This window comes from Heloderma suspectum, chromosome 3 (assembly GCF_057233095.1).
Source record: "Heloderma suspectum isolate Gila_16-S chromosome 3, 16-S_ref, whole genome shotgun sequence".
Classification (NCBI taxonomy): Eukaryota; Metazoa; Chordata; class Lepidosauria; order Squamata; family Helodermatidae; genus Heloderma; species Heloderma suspectum.
The window spans coordinates 110295689-110320723 of record NC_139460.1 but is presented as its reverse complement, the minus strand read 5'-3'; the positions used below and the strand labels follow the sequence as shown (position 1 = coordinate 110320723).

The window sequence follows — 25035 nt, the reverse complement described above, 5'->3', positions numbered from 1 at the left end:
AGGTTTATAATAATGGCTGTTATTTGCTCATATTGATAATGTAGTACTGTGTTGAAGGGGAAACAAACACTAGATTTGGGGACAACATGGCAGTGGGGAGCAAAATCTGCTTGCCAGCCCATACTCAGGGTGGCCCAGCCCCTACTGCAACATTCTGCTTTTCTGTAGAGCTCACTGGCTTTTTAATTTAAATGTATGCAATGGCTGAGGGTAGTTAAGCATAAGATACAAGAAACTCATTGCCACATTTCTCTTAGCTTAGATTTTCTACAGCGTCACACTGTCTGCCTGCCTGCCTCTACTAGTGATGCAAGGCAAGGACTGGAAGACGCACAGTGCCAAAACATGTCAGTTGTGGTATTGTGGATGTTATGTGAAAGAGGAAGTAGAGGTACAGAGTAGCAGCAGTTGGGGCCTCTCAGCATCTAAAAGCCCTGCTGGATCAGACCAAGGACCTATGTAGTTTGGCATCTTGTTTCCCACAGTGGCCAATCAGATGCCTATGGGAAGCCCTCTCCCACTGTCTTTCCAGTATATAGCCATTATCAGTAGCTGTTAATACTCCATACATTGATCTAACCCCCTTTTAAAGCCATTAAATTTGTGGCTATCGCCTCATTTTGTGGTAGCAGATTCTATAGTTTTAACTATGCACTGGATGAAGAAATACTTCCTTTGTTCTGAATCCCACAATTCAGTTTCATTGGAAGACCCCAGGCTCTAGTACTATGCGAGGGGGAAAACCTCTCTCTCTGTGTCTCCACACCATGCATAATTTTATAAACTTCTATCATTGCCTCCCCTACTTGCCTTTTTTCTAACTAAATAACCCTTACTCTTGTGATCTTTGTTTGTTGGATAAACAAAGTGTGCCTAACAGGTTTGGTTTTATAGCACATAAATGGAATACTACATATACTGAAATTATTTCACCATCAAAACCAGTGGTGTTGACCTACTTTTCTCATAGTAGGAAAACACCTTTAAAATTCAGGTGCCTTGGTGTTCCCTGTCCTTTGATGTTTACTTTCCTTCATTCTGTTTTCCACCCATTCTATTCCAAAATATTCCAAATTCTGCAGAAATCCAAATGCTACGATTTAAAACTATTCAATTAAGTAACTTTGTATACATATGCATGATTCAAGATTTTGAGAATGTCATTGGTGACTGGTATTTTAAACAATATTAGTTATTCTAACTAAATATTGGGAGTTCCTTGGCAGAGACAGTTACAACCCACAGGTATTTCTAGCTGCCTGTTCCTATTATATTCCTTTTTATTGGGGCAGAACTAAGAAGGGGATAGAAAATAAAACTTTGTAAAGCCTTTATATAAATCTGTGGTGTAACCACACTTTGGAATACCGTGTACAGTGCTTGCCACTGCATCTCAAGAAGGACAGTGTAGAACTAGAAAAGGTATAGAGAAGGGGAACCGAAATGATCAGGGCACTGAGCAGTTCTGTATGTTGTATTGGGAAGTGATGTGTTAATTCATGCAGTGAAACCCAGTCTGTAATATGTAACTGTCATTCTACTTGATAGTGAAATATCATTAATTCCTGGATGTATATAGCTGCTATTTCTTGTTTGTGTTTGCCTAGGCAAATTTTGCAGAGCAGACTCCCAAATCAGAAGAGTGTGACAAATTAGACTCCAAAACAAAAAATGCAAAGAGAGCACTTACCACTTTTAAAGGATCTTTATTGCATATCAGGTAATAAGACAGTAAAAACTGCATTCACATTGTATACCTTTGCATATTTTAATAGCACTGCTCCATCATTTGAAAATTATTGGAAGTGAAGAGACAACTGAAACTCACATTTTACAAAATGCTCAACTTGATCTGATTCTGAGGTCTTCTGAAATTTGTGATGTTTCTTTAACAAAGACATGCTGCATTTGATGAAATAATAGGGTGCTTTGGGGGCAGGGAGGATTTCTGAAGGCTAGATTGTAAATAGCTACATGCTGAGACTTTTTCCCCCTTTCCCAGGTTTGATTTAGAACACTCCCCCCAAGCATTTTTGCCAAATAGTATTTTACCCCCCCCCCTCCCCGAAATTGCCTGGCACCTGCAAAAGACCAGATCCTACACATAGTCTCTTTCCTACCTGGTCGCTTCCACCTTTTGTCCTGGGTAGCTGTAGGATACAGCTTATTCTTTTTTCCTGCCAGACAAGGCAAGCTTATTGATCTCCCAGGTGCCACTAGAATGTTGGATAGTTAAAGAAATTAGTTACTAGATGGGGAAGCCCCTCAAATTTGTTAGCAAGTCACTATCTCTCTGCCTCAGCCCCTTTCTTCAATATCAGTATAACATTAGCCTACTTTACGATGTTGCTATAAGGATTACTGAGCCCTAAATAAGAACTCACTGCTTGCTTTGGCTGTTGGGAGCAAATACTAATCTTTGCTACCTCTTATCCTTGATGTTGGACAAAGGACTCTTTTGAGTTGCTCTTTGTACAGTGCAAATATATCAGGACTGCCTTTCTGCAGCAGCCAGATAAAGAGGAAGAATTCATTTCTTGTCCTCCATTCCTTATAGCAGAAAAGGCTTGTAAGGTCAACTGCTACCTCCGTTTGTTGAAGCGTACAAATGACAAGGAAAATAGCTAGATGTTCTTATGGCCAACAAGGCTACTTTTGCTTTTTTGTGTTCATGTGAAATAAATGAGATTGCAAGTATCCTCACTAACACTTGCTACCTTGCATTATTTCTGGCCAGTCATATGCATATAATCCAGGCACAGGTATCCTCATATTTCTTAGGATATTTGAGAATTTTGGAGGAGTAGAGATTTCAATTAACAGCAAATGACCTGGAACTTTTCTTCCAGATTTGGCATTTCCTAAATAGTTTTTCGAACAAAATATAGCCCCATGTTTGAGTTTATTTTGTGCTCTGTGCTGCCTTACAGAGACATTGGTACACATAATTGTAATACCTATTGGTCACACTCAAAAGAACCACCTACTTAGTCTGTGCACCCAGCCTCGGCATTGTGTTTCTTGAATAGCAGTTCCCCATGCTTCATGGCAAGCTTCTTCTAAAAATGAGTTTGGAAAGGAGTTTGTGAAGTGGGGGGAGTCAACAATTTTAACATCCCAAGCCCTTGGGTGCATGTAAGTAGCCCTTTGGTTATCTGCCATTGAGATTAGCATGCAAAGTGCAAATGCTGTTTCTGCTATTGAATAACAGAAGGAACCAAGGTGCATGCAAACCCCTCTTATTTTGTCTTAAATGTTGAAATGAGATGGCTACAGGGAAGTTCCCTAGCTCAAGTGTAAAAGCACTTGATTTTCTTTTTCAGTGTCTTGACATCTTCCATTCAAAGATTACCTTGAGTAATAGGGCTGTGAAAGACTTTGGAGAGCTGCTGCTAATCAGTGTAGTCGGTCCTGAGTTATGTGATTTCATGTAAGGCAACTCCATATATTGGTGGTAGGCAATGTAGTGCCCACCAAATGTTTTGGACTTGCATATGCCCCAGCCAGCATAATGATCAGGGATTATGGGAGTTGTACTTACCCTTACTCTCTACTTATCCAAAAATGTTACTAGGGAACATTTGCTTTGCCCTTGGGTAGTTGGTGTTCCACAGTGTTTTCCAAATATTCATCATTTAAAATACGTCTAAAATCCTGGAATACAAAATATAAAGTTTCATATAGATATGAAGTGCTTGTAAAGTGAAAATCTCCCTGGTGGATTGTTAAAGTCCTCAGCTAAAATACTACAAATTTAGACTTTTGAAGGATTGGGTTAGAGCCTGGTAGACAGTTATTCTAAATGTGCACAGGCATCGGGGTTTTTAAAAAAGACAATACTGTAAGTTTACATACTGGACATACAAATACTTTCTGTAAAATATTGGCTATTTTTCATTAGTCCAGCAGAAGAACTACATTTTGGTTCCAAAGAAACTGGAGAGAAGAAATGCTTGATAGTTCTAACAAATGTGACTAAAAATTCAGTGGCATTTAAGGTAAATAATATTTTAATGCAGTAATATATCTGGTTGAAAACCTTGCTGTTTTTCAGCAAGTTCTGTCTGAACATGCATAGGATTGTGCTCTTATTGTCCAATTCAGGGGTTGTATCCAGCGTTAGTCTTCGTCTAACTTATGTCCCATTCAGTTAATGGATCTACTTTAAGAAGGACTAACATTGTATACAACCCCAGAGCAGAAACAACTGGATTTAATTCCATGTTTTTCATTCCCAACTTTTAATAGCAGTAAAATGTCAGGAAAAAATACAATTAAGGAGGAACATGACAAGAGCTGCATAAAACTAATAGTTTTATGGGAAGAGCTGGTGGAGAGAGATCTTTATCCCTCTTATAGTACTAGAACTTGGGGTCACCTAATGAAGTTAATTGACTGTACAGTAGGTTCAGAGCAGAAAAGGAAGAACTACTTCCCTCTGTATGATTTAAGTTGTATAATTCATTACCACACTATATGGTAGTCACTACCTTAGATGACCTTTAAGAAGGATTAAGACTGTAATGGCTATTACCTATAGTCAAGAAGTGGAGCCTGCAACAAAAAGTTACGGTGTAGAATGCTCTTGTTCAGGGTTGCAGACAAGCAGCTGTGCTCTTTGAGGGGCTTGCTGCTGAATAAGCAGGCAGAGAATTTCTTCAAGACTCAATTTCTCCAAGACTCTAATCCCCCTCGTCCTGGGTTTCCCTCCCGACCCCCAACAGGCAGCAAGTATTTCATGTTCATCAAGCATGAAGTCACTGAGTGTGCTCAGGCTACACTGGGCTTTTTGTGGGTGTTCCATCCTTGGGATTTTTTCTTGTACTTATGCAAACCCTGAGTTTCCCCAAGCCTGCTGATATCTTCCTCTTATGTGCGGATGGTGCTGTTTGGGCTATTCAACCCAGAGACTTGAGTTCACTATCGGTACATGTGACATGACTAAATGATATGGATGTTCAGGGGCAATATACCTTTGAGGACTAGATTCTGGGCATGAATGGGGAATGTTCATTAGTGTTTTGTCATACTTCTAAGTTTCAAGAAACAGCTTGCTAGCTGTTTTGGAAACAATGCAGGATTTACATGCACTGATGTCTGATTAAGCCTTGCAATTCCTATTTTCTTATGACAGTTAACATTTACTGTAGGTCAGAGCATTCATATTTAAACAGATTGATGTACCAGTTGCAACACACATTTACTTGGAAATAAGGCCCTTTATTTCCAAGTGTTCTTAGAATGTCTGAGCTCGTTCAAGCATTACAAAGACATGGCCAAACAGGAAGCAAGACCAAATGCTTTTCTCTGCTGCTTCTATAACAGTGGAAAGTGGGACTACTAAGTTACTGTTAAAGAAGTGTAAAAGGTTAAAAGGGAGAACTGAGCTTTTAATATATCTTACACTATGTTTAGGTGAGAACAACTGCTCCTGACAAGTACAGAGTGAAGCCAAGTAACAGCAGCTGTGAACCAGGCACATCACTAGATATAATAGTATCTCTTCATGGTGGTAAGTAAAACCTTGCACAATAGTTTACTGATGAAATAACCAAGTTCTGTAATGTGCACTTCCTTCAATAAAGTTAAAATTCTGTTCATATGTACCGGGAAGTAAGCACTGTTGAAACCAAATACCTGCTCAACCTTCATATGACTACCTCTGAGGGCCTGTCGAGTCAGAACAACCCCAGTTCTGTCCTTTACATCAGCCCTTGGGGGATGAGAGAGCATGATTCCTGTTTCCAGTCTCCCTCAGGTAGAATTCAAGAAACCAAAAATGGTTGAAGCAGACCCCAAGGAAGTTGATTTTCTCAATCTCCTTACAAAGTATATTCCATTACTGGCCTGTTCTTAAAATTAGAGCAACTTCCTAATGTTTAAGATCCTTCCTGTAAAGTGGTTAACTTCAGACTTCCAAGAAAAAATATAGTTAAGAGGCTTGGATTTCAAGTTATGTGCTATTTAGATGGCCAGTTTGTGCTTGAAACTTTGAAGTTTCAGCTTTGCAATAAAGGCAAATACTAGAAATAAGCAGTATGTTTAGAGATACACCCACCATAAGGAGATTTAATTTGAATTATTTTCTTGAATTAGCAGGAGAGTGCTTTGGTTGACTTTAAAAGGAAAATCTTTTTTTAAAAGAAGGCCAAAGTGCTTAATTTGAATCCCATTTTTTAACCTTAGAAAAATTAAAGATAAGTTGAGTTCTAGAGAACTTGACAAATCTCATAATATTTTATACCACCCTTTATCTACAGATACGAAAATATAATCAAGATCCAATACAGTAAAAACAAATATCAAAATATTGCAGATAGTGTTAACATATAACCATTGTCACTTTTAATTTACCCTGAAATTGGGCTGCATATTTAATGTTGGATGGATAAGTAAGAGGTAGTGTAAAATTACTTTTTATATATGCAAATATGTGGAAATATGTTGTAATTTCAAAATAGCTCTTGTAGTTCAACATTGTTTAATGTTCTTTCAAAAGTATGTGGGTCAGTGTGCACTGCTTGCTTTTAAAATGTTATGGCATCTAGATTTTAGAAAAGGATATGCTAGATTGACTGTGTCTTAGGCATTTTATAAAATTCATCCCAAATTATTCAGATTATTCTATGAATCTGCTGTGATTCATTCTGGGATTTTCATTAATCTAAATTGACCTCTATAAATTAGGGGATGGCAACTTGTGCCCACCAGGGTTATTATAGCATGTAAAGTCTTGTTAGATTAATGTGAGGTATGTTTTTCATTAAAAACAGACTTTAGACTTCATAAATGCTAAGATTTAAATATCTTGTGGGAAAACTTTTCAGTGTTTTAAGAAGTTGCCTGCCCCTGCTCTAGATAGGTTCCTTTTTCAGAAATTAACTTCTATCATTTAACACATGGGGCTGGTTTCACATGATCAAAATAAACTGCACTGCAATTTCCATAATCACCGCCCAGGTGCAGTTTGTCATGTCTTCTGAACCTGGTTGGAGGGTAGAAACAACCTTCCAATAATCCACGGACTTTTGTATGTTATGGAAGGGTTGTTTCCCCCTCCAACAAGCTGTGCCTGGGCAGTGATTATGGAAATTGTGCCTAGCAAGTGCCATGATTTAAATAAGCCACCGTGGCTTATTTTGATGGTGCAAACCAGGTCATTGTCTCAACGTAAGTAGTTGCATTATTGTCCAGCATTTCCTACGACTTAGTACTGCCAATTCTGAGTGATGGGAGATTCATACTCCACTAGCCAAAGTCATCAATAGGAAGCGATCTCCACTATTGTAGCTGAGATCTGTTACATGGATTAATATAGGATCAACCATAGGATGCACTCGCTGTCCTGATTTTTCTTCTCCCACCGTGTTGCAAGTCTTTTGTGAATTTGCAAGTCTTGCTCAGTGCTTCTAGTTCCTATGCATCTGCTGTAGCAAACTAGCTATTTGTATGATCTGTTTAATTTTTCATGCTTTTCCCCAGAGTTATATTAACTTTCAGTGCTGATTAAATCTAAAGAAAGTAGAAAACTTGCCACTTTCTATTGATTGACCAGGTTGTTCAGCTTCCCTGCAAGACCGTTTTCTGATTATGGCAGCAGAAATGGATCAGTGCTCTGGAGTAGGAACACAAGAATTGGCTCAGTTTTGGAAGGAAGTTCCCAGAAACAAAGTGATGGAACATCGGTAAACATTTCGTCATGATTTGAGGGTTTCTTGAGTTGGTTGTGCAATCTAAAATAAGTATGAATTGTCACATGTGGCCATGTTGCATATCATTCATATCTTAGCAGACATTGGTGAAGTTTGAGCCAGATACACTTAGTAGGCATGGTAATTAAATGTGCTACAAAAAAGTGGTGGTATCATAGAATCATAGAATAGTAGGGTTGGAAGGGGCCTACAAGGCCATTGAGTCCAACCCCCTGCTCATTGCAGGAATCCAAGTCAGAGCATCTGTGACAGATGGCTGTCCAGCCTCGTCTTGAATGCCTCCAGTGTGGGAGAGCCCACTACCTCCCTAGGGAATTGGTTCCATTGTCGTATTGCTCTAACAGTCAGGAGGTTTTTCCTGATGTTCAGCCAGAATCTGGCTTCCTGTAACTTGAGCCCATTATTCCGTGTCCTGCACTCTGGGATGATGGAGAAGAGATCCTGGCCTTCTTCTTCTCTGTGATAACCTTTCAAGTACTTGAAGAGCGCTATCATATCTCCCCTCAGTCTTCTCTCCTCAAGGCTAAACATGCCCAGTTCTTTCAGTCTCTCTTCATAGGGCTTTGTTTCCAGTCCCCTGATCATCTTTGTTGCCCTCCTCTGAACCCTTTCCAGCTTGTCTGCATCCTTCTTCAAGTGTGGTGCCCAGAAGTGGACACAGTACTCCAGATGAGGCCTAAGCAGTGCTGAGTAGAGGGGAACTAGTACTTCCTGGGATTTGGAAGCTATGCTTCTATTAATGCAGCCCAAAATAACATTTGCCTTTTTTGCAGCCACATCACACTGTTGGCTCATATTCAGCGTGTGATCGACAACAATTCCAAGATCCTTCTCGCTTGTAGTGTGGTTGAGCCACGTATCCCCCATCTTGTAACTGTGCATTTGGTTTCTTTTTCCTAGGTGCAGAACTTGGCATTTATCCCTATTAAATGTCATTCTGTTGTTTTCTGCCCAGTGCTCCGGTCTATCAAGATCACTTTGAATTTTGTTTCTGTCTTCCATGGTATTAGCTATCCCGCCCAATTTTGTGTCATCTGCAAATTTGATCAGCATTCCCTGCACCTCCCCCTCCAAGTCATTAATAAAAATGTTGAAGAGCACCGGGCCCTGGACTGAGCCCTGCGGTACCCCACTCATTACCTCTCCCTAGTTTGAGAAGGTCCCATTGATAAGCAGTCTTTGATTCCGATTCTGTAGCCAACTGTGGATCCACCGGATCGATGTTTCATCTAGCCTACTTTAAGCTAGTTTGCTCATCAGGATATCATGGGGCACTTTGTCGAAAGCTTTGCTGAAGTCGAGGTATATGATGTCTACAGCGTTCCCATGGTCCACAGGGGAGGTTACTTGATCAAAAAATGAGATCAGATTCGTCTGGCAGGACTTGTTCTTGATATTCTTGGTATTTCTAATTACATTTATACTATAGCTGAATTGGTTCCTTTGATTTTTATGATCGCATCTGTAGAGTAAATATATGTAAAACACAGTCCCTGAGATTGTCTCCTAGCACACAAATGGTTGTCATCCTCTGCTGTATATGTGCATTGGATGGAAAGGGAAAGGTCTTATTCCACACCCAAGGCTGCATGTATGTGTAGGGTCATGCATGTTCCACATTTGGCCGCACATTCTACAGTACCCTTCTCTCTGTAACCTTTCTATTAGCATATCTGATTACCTGCCCTCCACTGCAGAAAGGGGAAATCTGCATGGTGTTAGATACTGGCAACTCTCCTCTGCTTATTCCTACCCACCCACCTGACTCCCTTTTCATTTATCTTTATCACTTCTCCACAAACCCCTTCTAGTTTGACACTGCAGTCTCCCCAAGCTTCCTGAGGCAATACCACCCACTTATTGTGCAGTTAATCCTGATCTTATTGCTAGATGAGTTCTCAACATCCTGCCATACAAGCCTGATTAGGTGGTTGACCCAAACTGCTGTAATGACTGTGCTGCACAGGGGACAATATAAAGGTATCATTGAACGTATGAAATAAATGCCTGCAGGGAATGGAAACCATTAAACAGGAGATACTCAGATAGAAGAGAATATAACCATATCTTTATATAATTATATTATGTATAATTGATGTACCGTTTCTGTATTTGTTCCAGGTTAAGATGTCATGTTGTAGAAAGCACCAAGCCTTCTACATTAACAATAAATGAAAATGCTTTTAATGTTCCTGCAAAAACCAATGAAGATTTACACTTACAGGTAACGCTTATGAATATTAATATATAGCTTCCCCCTGGATCTAAAGGACTGTGCAATCCACTGAGACTTTTCAGGTTTTCCCTTCTTCCTGCAGCATCCTGTGCCCCTGAAAAGCCAGGCCTGAAGGTTGGGAATCCCCTCCAGAGTGGCATTTGCTGTGGTGCAAGCAGTTGCTGGCAGAAGGAAAAAACAACTGTCCATGTGTACACAGACATAGTTTGTGTACTCATGAGAGCATCTTTGGATTTTGGTCTCCTGTCTTTAGTAGTTCACATAATTGAAAGCCCTACTGAAAATAACAAAGAATCTTGTGGCAAATTCAAGACTAACAGATTAAGGTACCCAAGAGCTGTTCGTTGTTTTTGCTGCAACAGTCTAATACTGCTACCCCTCTGGGAATTCCTATTGAAAATGTATCTAAACTTATACTTAGTTCTAAATATATAGGCAATCTTTCCCCTGCTCATCTTGGATTAACTTGAAAATTTATCTGAGTTCTTCCCCCAAATAGTGAAGAACTGGAATAATTTTCCTTGCCAACTGAAGCCCACCCCCCATAAGGAACCCTTAGGGAAAGAGGGCTTTTGCTTCTAGCATCAGTTTTCCTGGGAGCAGCTGTTCAAACAGGACTTGGTAAACCTTCCCTCACTTAGATTTTAATCTGAGCTGGAGATGAATTCAGGGCTCTAATACTTGCCTCTCCCTTTAAGCAAGCATTTCTGAGTTCCCGAATCTCCTTCCGGGCCTGAGCCCAATGAATTTGGCCATCACCTCTTGTTCTATGCTTTTTGGTTCCACATACTCAGAGCAGTAAGATGTAACACAGCTTTCCTTAAAGTGCAGCATCTGTGGTATACCCCAGTAAAAGTACTGGTTAATTTATCACTTATTACTACTTCCTTGGTGCTTTTTAAGTTCCTATTGTATTGGCACCTCTATTTTAAAAAATAGAACAAATGGGAGAGATGATTAACAGTGATTACAATAGTGATAAGGAAGTTACTATTGGCCTTTCGTACTTGGTATATTTTGAATATGTTAAGATTATGTCTAGTACATAGCACAGTATTTTTAAAATAGTTATGTCTTATACAGCAGAACATCAGCAAATTGCACCTAACTGTAGATAAAATACATGTAAGAAAAAAACAAGATTTTTGTAATGCCATCTATCCTTTTCTCCCCACTTTTCCAGCTCACACAATTATTGCAAGCTAATAAAAGACTTCGAGAACGGATTGACCACTGTGTCTGGTTCCAGCAGTTGACTCTTTTGTTAGTGTTGCTATTAGTTGCCAGTACTACCTTTTGTTTCTACCAGCTGTATGTTCCAAGGAGCTAAAGAGCAGTGTTCTGTACAACACGCTCTGTCTATGAAATCAAGTTCTGAAAAGGCAAAGTAGTAGTACTAACCTATGGAACTATATAACTACCAAAAATCTGTTTGGAGCTCCCCAAAACTAAAAATCACAAGACTGTGATCTATGCCTTTAATCAGGATGTAGAGTGACTTCATTAATATTTACTACAGTGCAAGAAGAAAACAGGATATTAAAGGAGTGATTTCTACTGGACAACCTATTAAGCGTTAAAGAGCTAAATATGTTTATGATTTAACATTTTCCCCTATATTTCTGTCATGCAGAAGTATACAAGATGTATCAAAATAATTTTGTACATAAAATGTAACATTTCCTTTGAAATATGACGGCAGAGTAGTTAACGGACTTCCCTATATTGTTTGTACATAAAGTATGAGTGTCCATAGTGAGTAATGACAGGCATGATCGTGCAGTTTGAAATTGAGGAACTGGTGGTGGTCTTTATTCTCATTTTCCAGAGTTATTAAACCTTTTTATGCCAAACTATTTGCATCCAATATTCATCTTCTAGCCATATTTCCCAGAAATGCCTGCCATAGTTCCAAAGAGAGCTTGATTTACAAGGCACCATACACCATGATCTCTCTTTTTTTTTTTTTTTTAAAGGATGTGCAGGAACACAATTCCCCATTCTCCAGTAGGACTTGGTCTACAGGACTGAAATAGCTAGTTTAGGATTGCAACCACATTATTTCATTAGTTTTTGTTATTGAGTTCCTGCTGATGTGTCCTGTAAAGCATTTTCCTGTAATTCTAGGGCAACAAGTAGAACACTGTAAACTATGATTCATAGTCAGATGTGGAAAAACTGATGATGTGTTTTTCTGAAATATGCGCTGAAATCATCTGTGATGTGGAAGAAAAAGGTTAGGCAGGAAGATACACATCTACTAGAGGAATCGTGAAAAGGATGGTAACTGTTACTTCTTGGAAGTATTTTAGTAGTGGCCTAAAATATGAATAAAAACTTGTTGTGGTTGAACATTCCTCACATTTAACTGTACTCAATATTGTAAAAAAATTAAAAACAGGAGATTGGTCAGATCTTTGTCAACAATGAACCTTTTTTTAATCTGTTGTTGAGATTATATGTGGTGCAGTAAGGCATGTTTGGAGGTGCAATCCTAAGATCAGTTCTGACTGCTTCTTTCCACTGCAGAATAATCAATACTGTAAACCATAACTTTGTCTAAACTAGCAATTATGCACCCACATTGGTTACGCTCCAGAGCATAGCATATCCGGGGACTTCTCATTTGCTTTTCTGTATATGAGTGGTTGGTTCTGTGTACACAGGCATTTTTAATTGTACTCTCCAGGTATTCCTATTTCTATAAGTGAGAAACTCCCTGAATACCCAAAGTTCAGCACATATGAAGTTCTTGGATCCTCAGCCTTGACGTGAGTGAGGCTAAGCGTTCATAACTGGACTCAGAACTTCCATTCCAAACTTCTACCTTCACCACAGATTGTCTTGCCTTAATTGCACTGTTTACTCTTCTAGGTTTTTAAAAAATGGATTAGTAATTATTGTTAAGTTAGGCCACATTCCCCACAACGTTAAGGAACTTAAAAACCATTGAGTTCAGTGGGCTTAAGTGTGTTTAATTCTATTGGAATATAGCCTTAATCTGTAGAATTTTGCTTTGTTCATTTTGCTCAGGCTAAAATGAGGCATGACAGCAGCAGATCAATTTGCAAGACCCAGTTTTAAGCATATGGGTGTGCCGCCATCCTATCTAGTTTCACCTCTTTCCTAGTCCCGAACCCTAGGGAGATGTAGCGGGAAGGAATCTTTCAACCACCGTTTTTGGCTGTGTCCTTTTTACTGTAACACTGACCAAGAATTTTGATAATTGTGAATGGATTCTATAAAATTGAACATACATTCTAGACAATAATGCAGGGCAGTTGAAACATCTTTATGGGATTAGCTTTTGTGCTTATGGATCTATTCTGTATTGGCTTGTAATTTATTACAGTTAATGACAAGGTTCTCAACTGTTCTGGGTTTCATTCACCTTATCTTCTCTATTAAACAAGCTCCTTCACACTTTCACAGACAAACCAAAACTGTTTGAATAATTTGTTTCTTACATCAGATTTGGGATGTCTTGCGTTCAATAAATTTCTATCTAAAATGTACTAGTTCCTTAGCAAGTCAACTGTAGTACAAAATAATATAGAGTAAATCTAGTCTTGGATTTCTTAAATATTAGAAAATGCTTATCACTAAGTTGGACTGGATTTAATTGCACTTTATTGAACATTTTCAAAATATATTCATAAAATCTATGCCAATGTTAATGTTCTGGTGCTTAAATATTTTCAGTATTTTATTACTGTATTCATATTTTCTATGTAAAATGGATCAGATAATGTTTTCTATTTTAATATGTTATAGATGAATAACTGAGTTTGTGAAATAAATAAAGAAAAACCTGTCATGTTCATTGAAGTTCTTAAAAAAAACAGCCAGAACTTGGGTATATGCTTTTTAAGGCTGATATACTTGTCTTGCTCTTCTTAGGTATACCTTATCTTTAAAATGAACGATTAAACTGCCCGTCTATTCTACCCCGATGCTGTTCATTACCAAATCACTGTCTCCATGCTAACTTGCAGGCAGTCCTACCATGGGTTATTCATAAGTCCCATTGACTTCAGTAGAATACGAATTATCAGACTTCAGTAGAATTTGAATAAACAGCCCCAGCAAACAGATCCTGGTGGGTTGTGTGCATGCTGCTGTGCTTGATTCCCCCATTGTACTCATGGTTAATGCTCTCTGGTTTGTCAGCAACAACTAGCTTTTAAAACAGAGATAAAGGCCATGCATTAATTCAGTCAACTGACTCCCATCAAGTAATTGGCTGGAGTGATATGGTAGCAGCAACTATGACATTGCAGCTACACCTTTCCTAGAAACATGCAGCACACACCACTGCCCATGTGGTGGTTATAGGCAACAGTAGTAATGTGGGCATCAGTGACATAGTATACAACCTTGCACAAACCATGTTGGGCAGAAGTTGCATGTGTTATCAAGAATGGTATGGGAGCAGTCAAGGGCTGATATGAAACAGATCAATGCTCACAGTGTCAAATCTGTTGCAGCAGGTGCTCTCATGGTCCCAATTAGGGATGTACGAAAGGATTTACCTGTTTCGTGACATCCGCGGTGGGGGGGAGGCGCTCGGTCCCTCCCCCCAAAATCCTCGCCAGCCGGCTCTGCTCCGTGGCGACTCTGTGGAGCCAGGGCTGCCTGCAGTGACATCCAGCCGCTGCTTGGCTGCACAGGGACGCAAATGGCGATGGCTACGGCGGCTGCCATTTGTGTTCCCTTTTTTTGCCATGATAGGCTACGTAAATATTTACGTAGCTTATCACAGCCTCCGCAGAGATGCAGATGGCGTCCCTGCGTTAGCTGTGGTAGACTACGTAAGTATTTACGTAGCCTATCATGGGAAAAACCGTGACGCAAATGGGTGCAGATGCAGACGTCATTTGCAAAGCAGCGTGAACGGCACCAGGTAGGTGCTCCGTTTCGTGCGCCTTTAGTGGGGGGGGGCAGGGGGGCTTCGTTCTGCCATAGATTTCGGGGGGCCAAATGCACAAGCATTCAGCCTCAGTGAGATCCATGGCGTAATTCTCCGCCATCCCTAGTCCCAATTCAGAAGGGGCATGGCCTATGTAGGGCTGGGTACTGGGTGTGAGTTGTTAAGGCGTACAGTAACTTTTATTCATGTGGGTCACACAGAGCAAGTCTATTCATGTGCACAACGTGTTGGATCCTGATTTAAGCATGAGAAACTGCGCTACTGGAATTGGCCTACCCTCTTGCCCACTCCAGCCCTTCAAAAATGCTACAGAGAGTCAGAAGACCTGCTGAATGGGGTGAGCTGTGGAGGTGGGGGGAATCCCCCCAAATTGGGCAGAGGGACCTTCCAAGAGTAGAGTTGCAGAAGGCAGATCCCGCCCAATGTTTATCTGCAAAGATTTCCCTTGGTGAACAATTTTCCTCAAGCGTCTTTGACAACTTTCAGTGTGCGTATGCTGCATATAAATCTCTTATATAATCCCATGTTCCTAAATATCTAGGATCAGACTGTTGTTTCTGTGCAGAAATCTGAATTCATTTAAAGAATTCCTTTATCTGCTAGTATCAGCAAATTCCTTATCTTCCAAAAATCATCTGATGTAAAGACAATTCATTGTCACTTGATTAGTGAACAATTACTGATTGCAAAGTATGACATCACAATCTTTGTATGCACTTAGCATATAAAAACATCTTGTGACAGTCAAAAATAATGTATTTTGTTCTTGGTGCGGCCCATGGGAATATCATGAAGTTTTAGCATGCTCTCAACAAGTATTCAAATTCTCAAACTGTTTTAGAAAACATGGACATTTCTGATACCTGTGGATCTTTTAAAAGATGCTGCCAATCTATGTTGATGTGTTCAGTTTGTATCTTGGCCTATACCACAAACAAGAGAACTGTACCAATCTCTGGCAGCAATGAGGAATGCATCCAAAGATACTGTAAAGAGCTGGTTTTATTTTTAGAAAATGCTTAATGTGTTTTGGGTTTGCGGACCTTGAAGGGTATTTTGCTTTGCAACTCTTTCCATAGGTTCTCTTTAATTTGAAAGAAAGCTTAAGATACATTACATTTCCAAAACTAAAATCAGTTCTCTCTGGCACCTTTTGGGAGTTTTCCTCTTTCTACCCTGCATATATCCTTGTGTATGACCTTCACTTCTCCAATTCTACTGTTTACAATGCCAGCCTTTCTCCCTTGTTGCCCCTTATACTTGGAACTCTTACAAAACACCTATGTGGCTGCCATCCTACTTCCTTCAAATAGCTCCTCAAAATTAAACACCATTGAAGTGTTTGCTTAATCCTCCAACCATTATCCCCAACCCCAGGGAAATCAAGGTTATGCGCAATTGCATTGCTTATGTTCTTCCTCTGTTGCCTTTGTCTCCTCATCTCTCTTCTCCTGGTATACTCTCCATTATCACACTGCAAATAGTGTTTCTTTTAATATATTGCATTTTCTATTATTGTACACTGCCCTGGAATCCATTTAGATGAAGGTTGCTTTAGACATTTTTCTGAGTGTGAGTGAGAGAGAGAGAGAGAGAGAGAGAATGATCCCTGGAAGTGGAGACATGTATCCTTAGTTTATAGTGTAAATTTGAATTGCTGCAGGCACCAATAAAGTACATATGTAACAGTTTAACAGTTATTAAAACATATTAAAAGGTAAAGTTTCTCATTTTCCTAATTCAGCTCAACAAAGTCCGGCACAGAACGAAGCCCCCGCCCCCCCAACCCACGAAAGTCATGCGGGACGAAGTCCCCGCCGCCCCCACCCCACGAAAGGCGCGTGAAACGGAGCACTTACCTGCTCCCGTTTGTGCTGCTTTGCGAATGGTGGCCATCCTGCGGCCGCCATTCACTTCCTCCTCTTCAAGCTGTGATAGGCTATGTAAATACTTACGTAGCCTATCACGGCTAATGCAGGGATGCAATTTGCGTCCCTGAGGAGGCCGTGATAGGCTACATAAGTATTTACGTAGCCTATCATGGTGGTGGGGGGGGGGAAACCCAGCGTACACAAATGGCAGCGGCTACCGCCATTTGCGTACGCTGGGTTTTTCCCCCCTGCCGTGATAGGCTACGTAAATATTTACATAGCCTATCACAGCTCAATACAGGGACGGAAATGGTGGCGACTACAACAGCCGCCATTTGCGTCCCTGCAGGGCTGCCCAGCGGCTGGATGTCCAGCTGTGGGTGGCCGGAGCTGGCCGGCGGCTCTGCAGCTTGGCCGCGGAGCAGAGCGGAGCCGGCTGGGCAGGATTCCGGGGGGAGGGACAGAGCACCTCCCCCCCGTCGAGGATTCTGGGGGGAGGGACGGAGCACATCCCCCCCCCCGCAGATGCCCCTCAGTGGAGCAAGGTAAGGGATTCATACGTCCCTAGCCTCATATAGTTGAAGGCATGAGCTCTTATGTAGCAGCAAGGCCAGGTTCCAGCTTTTGGGCTGACAATTCTGATTTAAAGATGTGAATCAGTGTTCTAGTCACTGTCCAATATAGGTATGCTTGAGAAAGGGCAACCAAGGGCATTTCCTTAAATAAAAATGGATGTTTTAGAGTAGTCAGAGCTGTGAATATTCAACAACTGCAGAAATCAAGTGCAGTAGTTGACCCTGGATGCTCAATTTGGCATCCTGAAAATCTCTGGGAGTTAAAGAGGATGCTTGTCTAGCCTGTAACTCTGCAAAGATGGGCTTGGAAGTGTGGTAAGACTGCAGAAGCAGGGGCATAGCCTGAGTGATTATTCATAGTCTTACTTTTGAAACTGCCTCTTCCTAGCCAACATTAATAATGCCTGCAGGGTTGAGGATGAACAACAAACACACACACACACACACAGAGACAGACAGACAGACAGACAGAGAAATGTAAAACCTACCATAAGCTGGACAGGAAGAACAGGAATACTTGTGCCCTGCCTGTGGGTTCCTGGTCGACAGCTGGTTGGCCACTGTGTGAACAGAATGCCGGACTAGATGGACCCTTGGTCTGATCCAGCAGGGCTCTTCCTATATGCTAATGCTTAACATGAAAGGGATAAGACATACAATATAATTTTCCTGGCCAAAATTGTATTTGTATATATAAATAAAATCCTTATTAATTATGAAGAATGCTAATGAGAAATATTTAATATAGAAATAACTCGCTTGTAGCTCCATAGCAGCAATTCCCTTAAAAAAAAGATCATTTCCAAGTGGTGACAGCTTGAAGTGAGTTGAACACCTGTTCTACTAGCCTGGGGTGGGTGGGTAAGAAATTGGGAGCATCATTTCAAGAAACACAGCAGGCAGGACCATGAAAAAAGAGCACAAACAACCGAATGCCGGTGTTTGCATTCATCTTGCTAGCATGCATGACACGATTGACAAATTATTACTCAAAGGAAAAGCAATTCCAGCCCCAAATGGCATCAAGTTTTGTAAAACTTACCAGAACACTCAGAGGGCTGCAGCGTAGACTGTGAAACAAAGAAGTAAAAGGTGAGATGGGAGGATCTTCCCCTTTGCTGCCCAGCACATTGTCTTTCTGAATAGAAATGATAAGCTTAGCCTGATTCATTAGGAGACTGCTGCAGAGTGAGGGAGTGGCTGATACCTATTAATAGAGTTCACGCACTAGTCCCATGAGCAATTGTCACCTCTGATTCTGTGTTTCTTGTACAAGTTATGTGACAGGTGCTTCCTCCATCTGATGTCAGGATCAACACTTCACTCAAAGAGGAAAAACCAGACCATCCACTTAAGTACCAGGTGAAATGTTTCTGTCTATCAGCCTGCCACTGTCTTGGCTTGAACTACGATGCTCTTCTGCTTAATGGGAATCTTCTGAATACTGGCCACCAGTCTTGTCCTCAAAAGTGTTGGATGCTGACCAGGTATAACAAAAACCATATGCCAAGCTATGAATAACAACAAAAACAAAAATAGGAGGTAGCAACCAATTGTTTTCTGAGCTTTTGGCAAGGAAGGGAAACTTCCTACTCGAAGCTTCATCACGACTTCTTGCTTTATCAGGTGTGGTATCTCTTTGGAAGCTTATGCTTAAATATGCCTTTGTTTTTGTAAAGTTTGTCACCTCCTACAAATGCATAAGACCATTTTAGCCATTTTTTGAAGCTGGAAAACCACATAGGCCTTGTCATTGTCTGAATTTTATCATTCTTTGTACACTTTAGACTAGAGCATTACCTTTGGTATTCGTACGTAGACACATAATCACTGGTGTGCTTTTGTTCACCTGAACCAAAGGTATGCAAAAGTGATAAAAGAGCACTTATTGGTCCTAGCTCTTTCTCGCTCCATTCTTGCACTGATACAGAAAATTCCATAGACAGTACTCCAAACAAATTACTTATGATTTTCCAGAAAAAAAAAACAGGCAGTAGAAGTGATCAGACTGTTCCATAACCAAGTATCCTTAGTACAATAAGGGAGGAATCCTATGGCTGCTAGACAGCAGCTAGATGGCCATAGGATATGTTGTTTTCTGGGAACCAACCTTGGAGCCCATGCTCTGAGGTCGGTTCCTGGAGAACTGACCTCCACCCCACTTCCGCGCTGCCTTGGAGGCAGTGTAGAACAGCCCCGTCCTCCGTGCTCACAAGAGGAGCGTGGAGCGGCCAGAAAAGGGTGTTGCTGGGGGCATTCCGGGGCAGGGAGAGCCTGTACGACACATCCTATGTGTCATACAGCAGCCTCCTTCCCCGCTCCGTGCTCCCGTGGCTAGACAGCTGCAATCGGCTGTCTAGCCGAAAAAGCAGGGCAGGGGAAGTGTGGAGGAAACGATCCCCTCTGTGCTTCTCTTGCCCTGCTTTGGATAGGCAGTTGCCTCCGAGTTCGGAGGTGGCCACCTATCTAGATAGGATTGTTCCCTAAATGTACAATAAACTCTCAGGTGCCAATCTAACTCATTTGCAAAGTTCGGGAAATCACTAGTTGCTAGCAGTTACGTCAGAGGCACTCACGTGGGTGAAGATTTGATGCATGCTGGGACTGGTGTGGGAGCAACACCACAGCCTGAGGTTTAAAGTGGGGTGCAATTTCGCTGGCATGTGGTGATATAACTATCTCCTGCTTCAATCCAATCATCACTCATTTTCCTGGACAATGGGTGCTTCCAGGTGGGACTTTTATTGTCCTGCCTCCTTTATGATATTTTACAGGGCGTCCGGGATGACTTCTTCCACTTGTAGCCCTCCTGTGTTTTCCCACCACTGCTTCCATCTTTTCAGTTACCTCAGAAAATCCATTAAGGGTGCAATCCTATGCATGTTTAGACAGAAAAGAGTCCTGCAACTCCCAGCATTCCCCAGCCAGCAAAGACCGAGTATCTGTACAATGCCTTCTAATTAGTAGCACTAGGAGCTCTGTGTCTGGAAGTACCCAATCTTGCAACGCTGACGAGTATCTGTTATCTGTCAGTGCATGCTACAAACAGCTGGTTGCCAGGCCCTCTCCCGTCCCCAAATTCATTCAGTAGGAACTGTGTCCTTCATCACTTTGATGACTGAATGACATTCAGTCATTCACCTCTCTATCCTTCTGGTCATGACCGAGTTCACACTTGCACATGCATGTGTATCACCCAGGGCATTATGGGAGTTGTTGCCCTGCATATCTGGAGGGCACCAGGTTGGTGAAGGCTGCTTTGTAGGTATTTGGAATTGCCTTGTTTGCTATCCTAGAGAAGTTGGTTGATGTCTGATTTTACTTTTCCCCAGCTCTCCACACCCTATAGCCAGTTCCCGTGTTTCCTGGTTTAAGTCTATCAGCCTAGCTGGCTTTTATCAAGCAGGATTAAGTTTTCAAGTATTTCTGCTTTTGCCGATATCAAGTAAAGCCTTTTGAAACAGCCTTTCCTGTGAACGTTTAAGGGATTGAACACTTTGGCTGATAGAGCATACGAAAAAGTTGTTCCCTTAGGAAAGGCCTGGGCCGTATCCCCCGTTATTTTTATTTCACAAGAAGGTGCCAGCAGTGGGTCAAGTGTGATGCTGGCTCATAGCATTGGGAGGAAAGGTTGACTCCACAGCAGAGCCCCACTTTTGGAATTTGTCCTGACCTTGCCTGAAAAGAGTGAAGGCTAAACTTAAGAGACTTTTGCAAAAAGCTGTAAATTGCTTTTTTGTGGCTTTAAATGAAGTGCAGAAGCTAGAGATCTTTGACACTCAGAGGACTGACACTTGGGTTTGCCATCTTCAGATATTCAGGAGGAGGTAGTTTCACAATATGACCTCCCACAATGCCATCTCCAGCTCTTTAGCAATTTTCTGAGCTCATTTTCTTAGCAGGCACTGGAAGGGTTCTTGCCATGTGAGAGGAAGGAACTAGGGCAGGGTTCCAATGAGTCTCTTAGCCTCATGTGAGAGCCTAACCTTTGTCCAGTGGAAACATTTACTTTTTCCTTTGATCAGGTAACCATAAAAGCAGCCAACTGGAACAGGTGATGGTCAGCCAGGAGCTCACAGGAAGCCCACAAGAGGGCATGTTGTTTGTCCCCAGCATCAGATATTGAAAGGTATACTGCAACTGCACAAGGAGGATCCATTTAGCTGCCGTGGCTAATAGCCACTGATAGACCTGCCCTCCACAAATTTATCAAAACCCCTTAAAAAGCATCTCAACTAATGTCCATCACCATATCGATTCCATAAATTAATTCAGGAGCCCCCAATCTTTTTGGGTCAGTGGGCACATTTGGAATTTAGGGAGAGTATTGTTGTTGGTCTCATAAAATTACTCCCAAGGGTGGATTCACCCGTTCATAAAATGGCTACCATGGTGTACATCGCCACCTGAGAAATGAGTGTCGCAAACACTCATTTCCCAGAAGGCAAACTGGTGAGATTAAAAGAAAAGTAATGCGCCTAAGAACCTAGGTACCAGACAGAGGTGGGGGCTGAGCTCCAAAACAACAACACTCTTTTGAACCCAAATAAAGATGGCTTTGGAGCCAGCACTTCCCAGTTTAAGAAGTAATTCATTAAAACAAATCTTAATAAATAAAATAAAAATCAGGAGGGGCAGAGAGCCAGGCGGGCACCAAGAGAGGCACCATGTTGGATACACTGTGTGAATAATTACTGGGCGGGGGGTGTTCTGTCCCAAATCTATTGCCAATCAGTTCTACAGGTGATTCCAAGCTCTAGCATCATGGGAGGGGAGGAATGATTCTATTCACTTTCTACATACTAAGACCAGTTTTATAAACCTCTATCATGTCCACCCTTTTTAACTTTTTGCTAAAAGAAAAACTTATGTTTCCTCACAGAGAATGCACTCCAATCCCTTCATCATTTTGGTTGCCCTTTTCTGCATCTTTTCCTGCTCTGCAATATTGTTTTTTAAGATGGGATGACCAGAACGCTACATGCCATATCAGTACTTTTGAAATGTCCCTCAATGTCAAAAGCATTTTGCTATTAGGGATGTACGAAAGTTCCGCCACGGATCTTGGGGAGGCCGAATGCCAGCGCATTCGGGCCCCCAAAATTGGTGGTGGAATGGCCTGCCCCCCCGCCCCCCCCGGGACGGGACTTACCTTGGGCAGATCTTCCTGGCGGTGGCGGCAGCTCTGGCGGCAGTGCGGCGGCGGCGGCGGCTGTGGCAGCCGGTCTCCCGACCAGCTGCCGCCGCCGCCGCCATTTCCAGTTTAAAAACAAACAAACAAAACATGATAGGCTATGTAAAGATTTACGTAGCCTATCACGGCTAGGTTTTTTTAAAAAAACCCTTGATAGGCTACATAAATGTTTACGTAGCCTATCACGGCTGACTGTAAAAACAAAAACAAAAAAACATGCGTACGCAAATGGCGGCGGCTGTGGCCGCCGCCATTTGCATACGCACTTTTTTGTGTTTATTTTAAGGCAGTCGGGATAGGCTACGTAAACATTTACGTAGGCTATCACGGCTGACTTGCAGGGATGCAAACGGCGGCGGCTACGGCCGCCACCATTTGCGTCCCTGCTAGCCAGCGGCCGGATGTCCGGCTTCTGGCAGAGCCTGCCGGCGGCTCTGCAGAATCGCTGCGGAGCACAGCCGGCCGGCCAGGATTCCGGGGGGGGAGGAACGGAGCACCTCCCCCCGAACCATAAACATAATTTGCAAAAGGTAAGTACCTTTCGTACATCCCTATTTGCTATGTGACGTGGCAGGAAGGAGAGCTATACCGTTCAAGGAAAAGATGTCCTTTGGCTCACAGAACATTGCAGTGTTGTTTAGATCCCAGCTTGGTAAGGAGGTATTTTGGTGGGGGTAGCTCAGCCGGGCATGTTGGACCAACGTCTCTTATGAAGGATGATGCAAACGACACCCAGGCAAGTCTTTGCCAAGCAGGTTGAAAACCAGAATAACAAAGGCTAGTGCTGATTCTGAACACAAGTTTACATACAAAACAAGATGAAAACCCAATGAAAACTACTTTGGTCCTATCCCATCCTATCCACACCTTGACTGACTTGGACTAGCTCTTTTGCTCCATCCAGCAGTATCACATCCAAACCAGGTTGCGCTGCTGCTGCTGGTGGCTTGATCAAAAAAACCAAGAGCATGTTGGTGCTTTTGTGCCAGTTGTTACCCTTTGCCAGTGTTGTGATGTAATAGACTGGGCGAAACAAGCAGGGCCACTGCCAACCCTCCGATGTGGCAACCTAGTCCATTCAACCGCGTGAGAGTTGCGGTAACTGGGGCAATGCACACTTGCCTTCCTATGGCAGGGGTGGGGAAGCCGAAGGCAAAAGGGGTGGGGATAAACATACAAAAACTACCAGCATATTGTAGTTTACAGCTCCTACTGCCAGTCACAAAGTCTTAGGAGAGGCATTTCAACCTTTTAGAATTGATGGGAAACCACTAAGCTATCTGTGGTTGGGCCCAGGGGAAGGGAAGGTGGCGTGGCCATTTGGGGCCTCTAGAAAGGCCGGATTTGGCCCCTAGAGAGGCCAGATTTGGCCCCTGGGCATGAAGCTCCCTACCTCTGTCCTACAGTAGGGCCCATAAGGTGGCTTTGGGTGTAGGGGTTAGATGCTGCTTTTGATACAAGCCATTGACTGGGTTCACATAACACAACAACCAACACTCAAGGTTGCATATGGGTTGAGTGTGGGTTGCTGAAATATGAGTTGTTGTTGAAATATGGGTTGTTGTGTTGTGTGAATCCAGCTGTTTGTTAACCATGAACAACCCACAGTTCCCAACCCAACAACAAACCATGGATTCTCTTCATGGGTTTTTGTGGCTAACAAACCATGTTTTTTTGGTGCGGCTGGGTTCACACAACACAACAACCCATGGTTCAACAACAGTGCATGGTTCAATGACAACCCACATGCAACCTTGAGTGTGGGTTGTTGTGTTGTGTGAACACAGCTAACACAGCCAATGCAAAAGACAGAATGCCACACAATGTTATATTGCTGAAAATGGTTTGTGTTTAATGTGTGTTTCCACACATGGGCAGAGAAATCAAAATAACTTTGAGATGGAATAAACACATTTAGAGATGAGAGTTTGGAATATATTTAGGGCTCAATCCTATGGCTGCTAGTCAGCAGCTAGACAGCCATAGGATAGGTCAGTTCCTACAGAGAACTGACCTTCACCCCATCCTGTGGTGCCATGTAGGCAGCGCGGAACAGCCCTGCATACCGCATTTGGAAGAGGAGTACAGAGCGGCAAAAACAGGGCATTCCTGGGGGCATGCCAGGGCGGGGAAGTTGGAAATCTGGTACGACACATCCAATGTGTCATGCGGCTGCAGCTTCTCATGCTCTGACTTCCCACAGCTAGACAGCCGAAATCAGCTGTCTAGCCACAAATGCAGGGCAGCTGAAGAGCAGAGGGGGCGATCCCCGCCATGCTTCTCCTGCCCTGCATTGGATAGGCAGTCGCCTCTGAGTTTGGAGGCGGCCGCCTATCCCGGTAGGATTGCTCCCTCCGGCTATGAAGTAATTGGGTAGCCTTCACAAGCCTTTTTGGTTTACCACACCCACCCCTCAATTGTGGACTCTAATACTATTCCTTTGAAGTAATGTTTATAAGGACTACTGACAATGTAGGTGTCATACTTGACCTAAATACTATCCAAATAATGAGGAGT

At 42.2% G+C, this 25035-nt stretch overlaps 1 protein-coding gene and 1 long non-coding RNA gene across 5 annotated transcripts in view; one reads left to right on the top strand and one right to left on the bottom strand.

The window, feature by feature from the left end:
• Positions 1-13893, top strand: part of MOSPD2 (motile sperm domain containing 2) — a 31113-nt gene extending 17220 nt beyond the window's left edge. For 2 of the 4 annotated variants that reach the window (XM_084844156.1, XM_084844153.1), the window contains exons 10-15: positions 1608-1720; positions 3902-3998; positions 5416-5512; positions 7556-7685; positions 9834-9936; positions 11132-13893. In XM_084844156.1, coding sequence (XP_084700282.1) covers positions 1608-1720; positions 3902-3998; positions 5416-5512; positions 7556-7685; positions 9834-9936; positions 11132-11278 — 687 coding nt within the window. In that variant the 3' untranslated portion in view covers positions 11279-13893. Of the gene's footprint in view, positions 1-1607; positions 1721-3901; positions 3999-5415; positions 5513-7555; positions 7686-9833; positions 9937-10010; positions 10275-11131 lie in introns of those variants that run through there. The other 2 variants (XR_014789182.1, XM_084844154.1) reach the window with 2 other exon arrangements.
• LOC146350070 (uncharacterized) overlaps positions 1-18519 on the bottom strand; it is a 28698-nt gene extending 10179 nt beyond the window's left edge. The window contains exons 1-2 of the long non-coding RNA XR_014789183.1: positions 18367-18519; positions 17813-17955 (exon numbers count right to left, since the gene is read on the bottom strand). This is a non-coding gene — a long non-coding RNA (uncharacterized LOC146350070). The remainder of the gene's footprint in view (positions 1-17812; positions 17956-18366) is intronic.
• Between the last annotated feature and the right edge of the window lie 6516 nt (positions 18520-25035).